This window comes from Ixodes scapularis, unplaced genomic scaffold (assembly GCF_016920785.2).
Source record: "Ixodes scapularis isolate PalLabHiFi unplaced genomic scaffold, ASM1692078v2 PGA_scaffold13__105_contigs__length_92229423, whole genome shotgun sequence".
Classification (NCBI taxonomy): domain Eukaryota; kingdom Metazoa; phylum Arthropoda; class Arachnida; order Ixodida; family Ixodidae; genus Ixodes; species Ixodes scapularis.
This window is the reverse complement of record NW_024609839.1, coordinates 92,176,987-92,189,066: the sequence shown is the minus strand read 5'-3', so window position 1 is coordinate 92,189,066 and position 12,080 is coordinate 92,176,987. Positions and strand designations below refer to the sequence as shown.

The following is a 12,080-nucleotide window of genomic DNA, read 5'->3' as shown; positions in this document are numbered from 1 at the left end:
AAATAAGGTCGCCAACAACAGCTGTGTTGGCGACAAGAGCCAAGTGAGTCCACTTGGCTCTTGCCGGGTGGCCTTGTCTTCCGAGGTAGGCAGCGGACGCTCCTGCACATTCCTCACCGTAGAATTTGGTTTGTATGTACGGTGCAACCCACTCGTAACGATCCCAGACGTGACAATGTTCCGCTTATAACAATCAGTTTCTAGAGTTTTTAGGCTAGTAACACTCATTTTCTAATCCAGATACAATGATAATAGGTTAGAACGATTGAATTTTCTGGTTTTCTCATTACTGTTATAAATGGATTGCTCTGTACTATCAGATGCAAAACAATCCGCCATTCTTAACGGTACTCGTCTCGATTAAATCTCGGAAAAGGACGTTGACTCGTATGCGCACAGTGTTCCCTTCCTACATACGCGAGCGACCATGAGGCTCCGTTGTCAGTGATCGAGCATATAAAGAGTGGATATGCATAAAAGTATATGTAACCATGCACAATAACAGCTATCGCTGTCACTTCTTCGCATGCTGTGGCAAAGACCTGTAAATTTTTCTTAAGGAAATCTTGCAATCTTTAAATATTTTTTTTTTTTTATACTACACCGAGTCAGAACAAGTAAATAACTTTGTAGCAGTCAGAGGTGCAGCATGGTAACATACCTAGGTCACGACTGTCTGAAAAGAAACATTTGCTATCGAAGGATAGCAGACGCTACAGATTTAGTTTAAGGATCGAAGCCGAATACAACTAGGAATTTACTGTTCTCGTTCAGATGGCAGCCTGCACGCGCGGACGTACCTGGAAGGTCTTTCCCAGCCCCATGCAGTGGGCAAGGATGCAGCCAGAACCATTGTTGGGGTCCTTCTTCAGCATCTCGAGGGATTCGATGGTGCACTCGTACAGGAACTTGACACCTGCCACAGACGGCCACAATGCGAAACAATAATACCAGCCTCAGTGCACCAGGGTTAGTTACGACTTCAACATTGAAAACAAGCAAACAATCAGGACAGAGCATCCAGTCAGTCGGCTGTTACTGCGATGCGGTCCGGATCTGCCGTGTTTGTGTCCTACTTACTTTTATAGATGATGGTGTCTTGCATTCTTTCATTGCTGGAAGCTCTCCTAGCACACTTTATTTCAAAACTCCCTCTACTCCCCCTTTGCACACTGCCCTTTTTCTTCACTGCGCGCCATGCAATGAAGAAAAAACACTGCTCGACCTGTTGGACGAGAGCAGACACTTTAAGAGACTCTATGATATGCTGATCGCAAACAGCAAGGGAGGCAAGAATCAAAACAGCACGATAATCGACCCCTTATTCGAGGTCTCCTTGAGGTGTCTCAACATGAAATGCTGGTGCCGCTTCTCGATACATGCTTATACGTGAAGCACCACTTGAACGAACTCCAACTGAACAAACTATTCAGATAAACAAACTTTTGAAAAAATCCCCCCAGTGTCCAGTGCATTCAGTCGAGTGAACTTTCACTTAAAGGGGGCACTACCCAAAAGGGTCATCGTATTAAGATTTAGATTAATATGAATGAAATTTACAGTATATACTGGCAGTTGCGAGACAGAATGCAGTGCAAAGTTTCATCTGCTTACATGAATTGTAAAAAAAAAATATGTATAGTCGTTTTTATCAGAAACACACTTAACTTTGTTTAAGAAGACTATAGTTAGAAAACTAATGTAATACCCAACGTTTTCGTACACTAGATACGCAACAAAATGTCTGGAAAGTGCAACTGTGCAAACAAAAGCTCCAAAAAGTAACTTATTTTGTGCTAACATCGCAGTGAAAAATCAATTTTTTTTTTACTTCCATGTTGTCGACAACATTTTAACGTATTTCATAAAAGACATCCACAAAGTAAAAAAAACAAAACAATGCCACAGTTGCATTTCCCATAAAATTCCAGTTAGGAAAAAAAATATGTGAGTGTTTCCTTTCGTCCTTCTACCAAACGATAGTCTTCATTAAGTGAAATTTATGCCAAAAATTGGAACGGAGAAAAACGCGTTCAAAGTGCTTCAACCTCTACCTTTTCTTTAGCATCGGTGGACCAAAAATCATTCATAAAAAATAAATATGCGGTGTAAACTAATGAAACTTTCTGGGAATACTCTCTAGATGTTGGTGGATGTAAATATGGCATTTTACAAAAGCTACCTTTTTTGCAGTAATTTGTTTTCTGGGTAGTGTACCCCCTAATGAAAGCTTTAAAGTTGCGTGAAAAATGGTGCCCGCACATAAAAGCAAAAAACGTTGAGGCTCCAATCCACGCTGTGAAGGTGGCTGGTCAGCGAAGCTGTGGTATCGCCTGCAACGATTGCCTACTGCACTGTACGAAATGCCGTCGCCGGTCGCAGCATGCCACCGATGGTTGTATTGCTGTTTCTTTTCCCTCTCCTAGTATTCCCACTGCTCTTTGTGAGTCCTAACTATGCGTGGCCTATTCATCGCGGTGCTGCAGCCACAATGAAATCAGTTGCTATGCTCCGTTTCATCTCGGAGGCTGTGTGAGTGCCACGTGACCTCACCTCACGCGAGGGCTTCGAATGACGTCAACCCCTTTCGAAGCAGCTGCAAACCTAATCTTCCCATTGTTTACAGGTGCCTTATCATCCATCATATGGTTTCGATGGTTTGTTTTGTTGATGCTTGTTTTGTGGTTTTCTTTATTGAAACGGATACTGAGCTGTATGCTGTATGCCTGATTTTAAAGGAGATACGCTGTTTTGCCTTCAATTGTTCGCCGCGAGTATTTTGCTTACAATGCAAACGACACGAAAATTTCCTTGGCTGGTAGAAGTATACAGGTTTGCTCTAAAGTAAAACAGGAACCTCAAAGTGGTGTTCCTCTGAAACCTCTTAGACGGTGCCGCATGTCTAAAACATGGTGCTGAACGGCTCAAGCATGTTCCCTTCGTACATATTAATGATGGAATGAATCTGCCGAACTTCGGATTCGGCAAGTGGCACAATCCAAACCTTGAAGTTCAGCGAAGATTCGAGTTCGGCGAATCTTTGCCGAACTTTCCTTCAACATTGTGAGTGTGGTTCTCTTCAACATTTTCTGCCTCAACGGCAGAAGATCGACTAGAAAATTAAGCAGTCAACTGCGCAAGTGACAAATGCTGCGGTACATTCTGGATAACAGGATTTTCTTTTGATCTTTCCAATGATGCCACGAGGTAGTTGCACCATTGACTGACAAGTACTTTGAAGCACTCCTCGCAATTATTGAAATCTTGTTTTCAGCCCACAAGTAGTTCGTGCCAAAACAAAATAATATTACTTTTTAATTAGCTTTATTTTGTGGTTTTCACCTATCCGCGTAAAACTAAACCAAGAACTATCTTGATCGACGTTGCACATCCAACATTCCTAACTCTTCCCATCTTCCTAAACGTCCGCGCGTGTTCTAGCATCAGAAACCAGCATTTTAAAAGTTATAAATGAGCCATTGCGAATATGGGACGCACATTTTCATGCAAAGCTGGCGTGAAGTGACTGAAATCGAACAACATGCATATTTGCGATAATACTGTTATCACTTCCGGTGAAGGCTCAGCAGCCGTTGCATTCGCTTTTGCGCACGAACCGGTGACTCGCAGAGAAAGGAGGAACACAGTGTTACCGCCTCAACAATGAACACACTTGCAGGCTTGCGCTGAAGAGGCCTCAAAACAGAAACTACTACCCAACCTCGCTGTCACATTACTTCTGCAAAGAGTCACTGTAAAATTGCCAGTAAACACACAAAAATGACACCGATCCAATAATTTTGTAGAATATAACATTATTTAGTAACAACTGTGTCAATGTGCATTAAAAAAACAACAAAAAAAACTAAACACTTGTTGCCCGAAAAAACGAAATATCAACTTTGGCAACAATGTATTTTTGCCGAATCTTTCAAAAAGTTCAGCAAAACTTCCGCTTCGCCGAATCCCAAGATACGGCACCGAATTTTCGATTCCGCAAAAGTTTGGCCCGTCACTAAAACATATGTAGGTTCCTAACACGTTAGCACGATGTTTTTGTATGACCGATGTGACAGACCGGCGTACAAGGAACACCTCAAACAATGGCTGGGCACCATCTCTTGTGCCATGTATGTGTAGTGTGACTGCAGCTCCAAAGAAAATTGCCGGCACCCCCCCCCCCCCCCCCCTCCCTGCTCCAGTCATCACAACGCTTACCGTCGACCTGGTGCGGCTTCATGCATTTGACCAACTTCCGATTCACCGTCACCAGCGGCTCGTTGGCCTTGAGGTCCATCTCTAGCACCAGTTCCTCCAGGGTCGTGTTGCCACACTCTGAAGCGCCCCCTCGGATCTTGTTGTACTGCGATGAACCACTCCGTTGTCGGATTCTTCTTCAAGAAAACTGAACAGGCATTCTACGTACGAGACTGAATCATTGAAACGCCTCCTATACCTCTCGCGTCCAGCTTGTTTGAGATATAAAAAGTTCCTTACTAAACTGGACGACTCCCTTAATGTTCAGCGCTCGCGGGAGATTCCCAGCAATCACATCTTTTTCTTGCTAGTAAAACATGGGGCCAGTCTTACAAAAGGGGTCATTTTAAAATGAAAAAGCAGGCACAATTCAGAAATCCATCTTCAGGAATCACGCTAGGGCTGAAAACAAACTATCAAAATGATTCCTGCGTATCTATCTCCAAAGTCTAGGTTGGACCTACTTCAACTCTTAAGGTGCCTCTTTAAATCGTACGAGTTACCTTCCGTTCTTAATTAACGGCGCGCACTGCAGGCCAAAACTGCTTCGTTCAGACTAATGTCCCTTCATTAGACCAGATTACACCGGTGTGTGTAATTCGCGATACCGCTACTTACGCTCGCAGGCGACAACGCCGCAGCTCCGTTTAGCGTTTTCGTCACGTCGATCCCTCGAATTTACTAGCACGTCGCGGCCCGAAATATTTTAACGTCAAAATGAGCGAGAAAACCATCAAGCTCGCTGTAGTCACTGACGCGGTGAGAATGGCAGGGATGAGCTTCGGTAGGCCAGCCTTCCTACCTTTCAGAATGCTCCTACGTCTCGTACACCAAAGCAAGGTGGAAGGTATTGAGCATGGTGGAAGGCACGGAGCGTGTGCTGCAGGCCGGGTGTTCAAAAGACACGTCCTGCCGTTCTCATTCGACTATAACGTGACTGCATGCCAGAATCCCCGAACAAGGCAAGTTACCTGCAGCTTCTGGCGCTCTTGAACCCTTTTCTTGCGTTCCTCCTCCGCCTTGGCTGCCGCCCTCGTCTCGTCGCCGACTGGCCGGAGCTTTCGGAGGTTCTTGCGGCTCTTGTTGCCCGTCTCCTGGCTCTGGATTGCAAACATTGGCGTACGGAGAGGCTCGACACTGGTCGCACAAACCGACCGTCGAAAAATTGCAGCGACTCTACCAGCTGTGTTTGTTAATTCCATCGTCGCTCTGCTGTGCCTCTAAACATGCGGCGGCACCGCAAGTGACCGCGTCGTGTTTTAATGGGACCTTTTTTTTAGTCCTGTGCGAATATTCGAATTTTAGAATAGTAGTTTCGAATATTACTCTATTCGATATTCGCTTCGAGAGCAGTTGTAATATTCGTGCTTTTCGAAGTGTTGACCAACTCGCAGTCGCGAGCTTGTTTACTTTCTAAAAATCGCTAAGGAACAATTTCTAAAATCAAAACATACTGCCACGTTCGGCTAAACGGTATAACTATTATGGTGGGAACTTTGTTTATTAACTGGCAAAAGAAACCGAGCACCGAGCTCCAGAGACGCCGGCGCCATCTTTGCTAATCTCATAACCTGCATAATTGCTCAGAAACTTTTATTTGCGTGAAAACTCATAAACACCGTTTCAAAACATTGAAACTGTAATACTCCAAAAGAATATATATTATTACAGCGACAAGATGAGTGAATGACATCGACATTGTCAAAATGGCGGAGTGGACTCAAACGACAGCATAAAAAATCCAGTTTTGAAGTATTTCTCTAAACTTCCCTCCAAAAACGAAGCCCGGTGTGAACAATGCAAAAAGTCACTGACGACGCCAACAGGAACAACAACCCTTTCAAACTACCTGAAGATGGAGCTTGTATGCGGCCTACGAAGAAGAACGCGCTGCACGTGAAAACATTATCTTGCATGTCATTTTGCGCCCAAGATTATTGAACGGCAAGTATTTGATATTTGATTCGAAAATATTCTGACAAAATCAATATTCGCTTCGAATTCGATTCGAACTCAAAATCCACTATTCGCAGAACGCTGCTTTTTGTTTTAAACAGTATACATCGTTTTAAGTAGGTCGATGCAGAAAGGAAAAAACACTCTCGAACCAGAGCGCTGCGCCAACGCTCCGCCTACCCTTTCCCTCGAAAGCTCGTCTGCTTCACGGAGTGCACTGTTACCAGAGGGTGGAGAAAGCACGTGCGTAATGTACGGAGGCAAGTTATTTCGACAATGTTAGGTACCGCTCAGGTCCCGACAAACGGGTGCTTACAAACTAGAACATCCGAGAGCCGCTAAATATGGTAGAGCGTAGTTGGCTAGTTGATGGAGACCGCAAACACCGCCAGCATGAGCGACAAAACACGAAAATAATAAAAAAATGAAAGAAAAGCAAGACACATAAAAAAGTCATAAAGTGAAGCAAGCAGCAAGGAAGTTCACTAAATTCAAGCAACAAAAAATAGGGAAAAAAGAAAAGAAAATGGACAAAAGCAATAGGGGCAATAGAAAAATGAAAATGTAAGCAAAGATAAGGCGGTCGAAGTGCGATTGCACAACCGTTGTTGTCGAGTCAACACACTCGACTTGCCGAAAACTTTTTTTTTTTTGCTAATTTTATTTTGGGGTTTGGGAGTCACGCAGCATCAGCAGTGTTCGGAGAAAGGGCGCAGGCTACCATTCCGGCAGCGGGCACTCCCTGCTCTCCCTACGCGCCGCGCGCGCGCGTGACATTCCCCTTGTTTTCGCCAGAGCCTTTTAAAAAAGCTCTGGTTTTCGCCATCCTTCACTTTTTTTTACGGTTCATTGTTTTTCTTTTTACACAACTGCTCTCTTGCTGCGTATTTTACCGCGTGTATTATGGCTTGGCGGTCTGGCAGCCCCGCAACGCAAGCGAATGCGGCCGGACTTTGTTCGCAATATCGAGTGTCCCCGCCATGGGAGTTCGATAGAAAAAGACAAGGCTCCTATGGTATTACACGTGATTTTCAAGGAGATGTTTGCACTGTTTGATATAAACAATAATTCGAAATAGCCGAGTGTGATATAACCGGGCTCGACTATATGCTGAATGGTGAGACACGGGCATAGTGAGAGGTGACTCTGATGAGAAACTCTATTACTGCTACGAAAATGATTCCTGGAGAAGGGGAACAAGAGGGACGAAGGACAAACAGAAATCTCCAAACACAGCTCGCTTGCACCTTTGCATTTAATCGCATTATAATCTATTACCGTTGTCTAATTTAAAACATAAAAATCCTTTTAACATAAAGAGGTATGGGGACAAGAAGGGAGTGGAACGGAGGAGAAAGCGATAGGGAGAGGAAGTGTAAGAAGTGTCACGTGACGCGAGATGCTAGGTATTGTGAAGTCAAGTCATGCGATGTCAGTTGCTTCGCTGAATTTAGAAAGAAAACTAAACTGGCGTAGAGGTCACATGATGTCAGCTTACGTGACGTCGATTCACCTGCAACGTTTAACGGAAAACGCACGGACGGACAAATTTCACGGATTATGGGGTTCGGTTAAAAGGCATGTCATGCTTTGACAGAATTCCTGCACACGAGTCGTATCAAAGTGGAACAAGGCGAACAATAGCTCTGGACAGGCCCTTTAGGACAAGTAAGTCCGGTCCTCCTTCCCACCTCTCGTTTTATCGTAAGGAACAAAGGGAGCTCACCGAATTGCTGTCGTCGCTGTTCTCCTTGTCGTCGTCCGTGGAGGCGGCCATCTTGATGCGACGGCGCTTCTTCTTGATCGCCTTGCCGGGCGACGCAGACCCGTCCCTGGGGCCGCGCTTGCCCTTCTTGGACGAGTTGAAGTCTGAGTCGTCAGACTGTCCGCTCGATCCTATCGAAGAAGACGCCTGCTTCTTTTTTTTCTTGCGAGCCGGCTCGATGTCCAAGTTATCCGATTCGCTCGAGCTGCTCGAGCCGAGGCTGCTGCTGAGCTCGGGTTTCTTGGAGTCGGCGTACTCGTGTTCGTCTTGGCTCGACACCACTACCCGCTTGCTTTTGGATTTCCTGCACAATAGATGCAGCGAACGAGTCTTCCACGCTACCCTATTTCCCGGACCACACAGGTTTAAAAGCTGAAATCTTACGCGGTACACAGATTGTTTCAGAAGAGAGCTGTAGGCCGGTTGCCATTTTTAACATTTGTCGCTGCCTCGCGCAACTTCCAAAGCCACAAACGCACGTGCCGAGCTGTGTATTTGTAGGGATGTGTACTTTCCATGTCGTTCATTATGGCAAGAGAAGTCCGTCCACTGTACTGCATTTCTCGAACTGTAGTTAGCGGACTATATGTGTTTAAAAGTTGAACCTTTATGCGGTGGGGACTACAAACAATTCCCGAAAAAAAGGGTTGCCCAGCTAGTTTTGAGAATGTATTAAATTTTGGAGCAGAAAAAAATTTCACCCTGGAGCACCTTTGTAACAAAAAAAAAATCTCATTTGGGAGCAGCACATACATAAGCTTGGAGCAACTCAATGAGGTTCCTTATTAGTGATACCGGTATGCACTCATATGATCACTACAGCGCCCATTAAAAACTCAAAGTTAGCAGTTTCACAGCTCTTCGAGGCTGTGAAGCTGTGCTATAAGCTTAGTTAAATGTGTGCTTTGTTTTCATTAGTACTATTGAACAAAAGTCAGCAGGAGTCATGTGAGCATGTTCGCTATCAAAATTAATAGACCGATCTCACTAAGCGTTGGGCGCATGCGTAAAGCCACCATAACTTTAGTTCACAGGAGGCAGACGGCCGTGCACACGAGGGCTCGGGCCTTCTCGTGCTCTACACGCGAAGAGCTCCAGCGAGGTTATCGCACGTGCAAAAAGACGTTCCCTCGATGCATTGCGGCAGCGGTGGCGTAGTCAAACTGGCTGGTGAGATCGGTCTATTAGTCGGTGTAGAGTACCAGTTTAAACCTCTAGAGAATAACAGAGGTAAATTGGCACTACACAGTTTCCGCACATGACACAAAAATCCACAATTCTTGGGCCTCATAACTTCTTAAGACAAAATGCGTTGTGACAAAAATTTTAGTTATGATGACACTTCCTGACAACCCATCGCTCTGTAAACATTCGATGTCTGATTTGCTTCGTTTTTCCTCGGTCGTGATCACAATCTAGCTGCTTGAAAATCTGATTTAGTGCACAGGAGATCAACAAAAATATCCTAGTTCCCCAATGCACAGATGTTTTAACGGTAGGACAATTATGAATTGGTAACAAAGCAGTCTCAATTCAGCATACTAACGAACTGGGAATTAGCTGCGAGCACATTCTACAAAATAGGTAGTGTCATTTCTCAACACGCGCCCGCAGGAAAAAATGAACTTGGCTCGTTATTCTTCAATAGTGCGTCTTGAAATGCCACTACATGCTGACTGAACTGCACTACGTTAGGGCCTTCGGTAAAATTTGCCCCTAACAACGCTGCAGACTCGGAAACCTGGATTTTTTTTTTTTAAGTAAGTAAGTTTATTTCCCATGAATACTGGTGGCGGAGGTCGAGAAAAAAAGCTGTAAAGTACAGCTTGACAAGGTCCTCGACCTTCTAATAGGCGAAATAGCAGAGGCACAGGAGAAAAAAAAAGAACACATACAAAAAAGATATTCCATACCAAAACATGGTTCAAGGTGAAACAAGAGGACACTATACGAGCGCAAAATACGTACTAAGCAAACAAGGAATAAAAAAATATATATATTAAAAAATATTACATGAAAGATGAAGTGATTGCTAATTTACCTATCTAAGCTTATAAAATATTCTCTAAGTTGTTTTAGTGATATTCTATTCAATTCCAGTTCACTCTCTTCTAACTAGTTAAGCAATTTAGGCAACTTACATCGAAAGTGTGCATGACGAGTGGGGTAAACCGGTTTTTTCAGATAAAGATTAGCCAAATTTGTAATGAAACGTGTATTTCTATTGTTTTCCGTTTTAAACACATTACTAAGTCTATAATTGTATAAATTGTATATATTAATAACGCGGAAAGCCCTAAACAGACCAGCTGTATGGGAGTCAAACGAGACGCCGCCGATGGACCTCAGTATTTTTTTTTTTTTTGTAATAAGAATATTTTTTCAAGGTTCGATAATGTAGTTGAGCCCCAAACAAGATGGCCATAATTTAAATACGAATAAAACAGAGAATTGTAAATTCGTAATTTCACATTCGTTGGCAAAATTGATCGATGGCGATATATATTAATCCAGTTATTCGTGACAGTTTGGGAATTATATCATTTATGTGATTATCCCAGGACATATTCTCAGAAAAGATCACTCCCGAAACCTTAAAATTGCCCTTCAATCTCGATTGGGGTTGTGTTAAGAGTAATATCTCTCATTATTCCAATCGATTTATTTCTCGTGCGTAAAAGTACAGCTTTAGTTTTGTTTATGTTAATTTTTAATGAATTTTTCCGGCTCCAAATGTTTAATCTCGACAGCATCAGATTTGCAATGCCCACTAGGACGTCGCGATCCTCGGCCGAAATAAGTAGCGTTGTGTCGTCGCTGTAAAAATTTGACATTTGGGTTAATGTTGACGACGTCATTAACATAGAGGTTAAAAAGGAGGGGCCCTAATATATTGCCCTGAGGAACACCGCAAAGTATAGTTTCATAGAGGAAGAATTCCCCTTCAGACAAACATATTGCGCTCGGTGCTCTAAATAAGACCTAAAAAATCTGTAACGCGTGTCCCCGAATGCCATAAATGTAAAGTTTTTTTAGTAAAATTTCGTGGTCAAGGCAATTAAAGGCTTTACTAAAATCTACAAACACTGCCAAAGCTATTTTTCTTTGTTCAAAACATTGCAGAATAAATTCTTTCTGCACAGGTAATGCAGCCTCTGTAGAATGATCTCTCCTAAAACCGAACTGCGAATCCGTAATCAGTCTGTATATATTCGTGAAATTTGTCAAACAGAGATGAAGCACTTTTTCAAGTGCTTTTGAAAATACCGGTAGTATGGATATGGGTCTGTAGTTTCCCATTTCGTTTCTATCTCCTCTTTTATAGAAGACCGAAACTTTAGCTATTTGCATGCGTTTTGGAAATACAGAAGTTACCAGAGGCCAGGTTAAAAATACGACTTAGAAATGGAGCTTGGTACACTTCGCTGTATACTGCGTTTATGGTTACCGCCCACTCGCCGCCGCCGCTGTTGCTGTTGCTATTGCTATTGTAGCGTTGTGCTGTCCTCTGTCTAGCTTACAATGGCTGATTCCGATTGCCTGGTATGTCTTAAGTCACTCCCTGAAAATGGAGTGTTTTTAACATGCTCGGAATGTGACTACAGTTACCACAGCGGCTCGTGTTCTGGTGTTTCTAAGACAACCTACAAGGCCAAAGGGGATGTCGATAAAAGTAAATGGAAATGCCAAACATGCGAAACTTCGAAAGCTCGCGGGGCCGAGGGTGCTGTAAAGCAGAAACCCGAACAAGCTGCCCTTGAGAAGGTTCTCATGGAAATCAATAAGAAACTAACGGAATTACCAGTAATCAGATGCAAAGTTGATGAATTGATGTTGGTAAAAGAGACCGTCAACAAGCTGGAACAGTCCGTTCAACATATGTCTGAACAGTACGACGAAGTTCTCAAAGAAATGAAACGCCAATCCACTGAGATTGCAACCCTGAAAAAAAAAGTGGAGAAGATCGAGGCTAATAATGCTGGCCAGGAAATTCAGAAACTAAGAATACAAGTCAACAGCCTGGAGCAGTACAGTAGGCGACAGAATCTCGAAATACATGGATTGCCACAAACTGACAACGAAAACCTACTGAATAAGATAA

The 12,080-nt window shown here is 43.4% G+C and overlaps 1 protein-coding gene across 1 annotated transcript in view; it reads right to left on the bottom strand.

Annotated features, from left to right (window-relative positions):
* LOC120837602 (transcriptional regulator ATRX) overlaps positions 1-12,080 on the bottom strand; it is a 45,503-nt gene that overhangs the window by 24,837 nt on the left and 8,586 nt on the right. Inside the window, exons 4-7 of the mRNA XM_040207088.3 lie at positions 7,940-8,282; positions 5,229-5,357; positions 4,219-4,363; positions 801-916 (exon numbers count right to left, since the gene is read on the bottom strand). Coding sequence (XP_040063022.1) covers positions 801-916; positions 4,219-4,363; positions 5,229-5,357; positions 7,940-8,282 — 733 coding nt within the window. The remainder of the gene's footprint in view (positions 1-800; positions 917-4,218; positions 4,364-5,228; positions 5,358-7,939; positions 8,283-12,080) is intronic.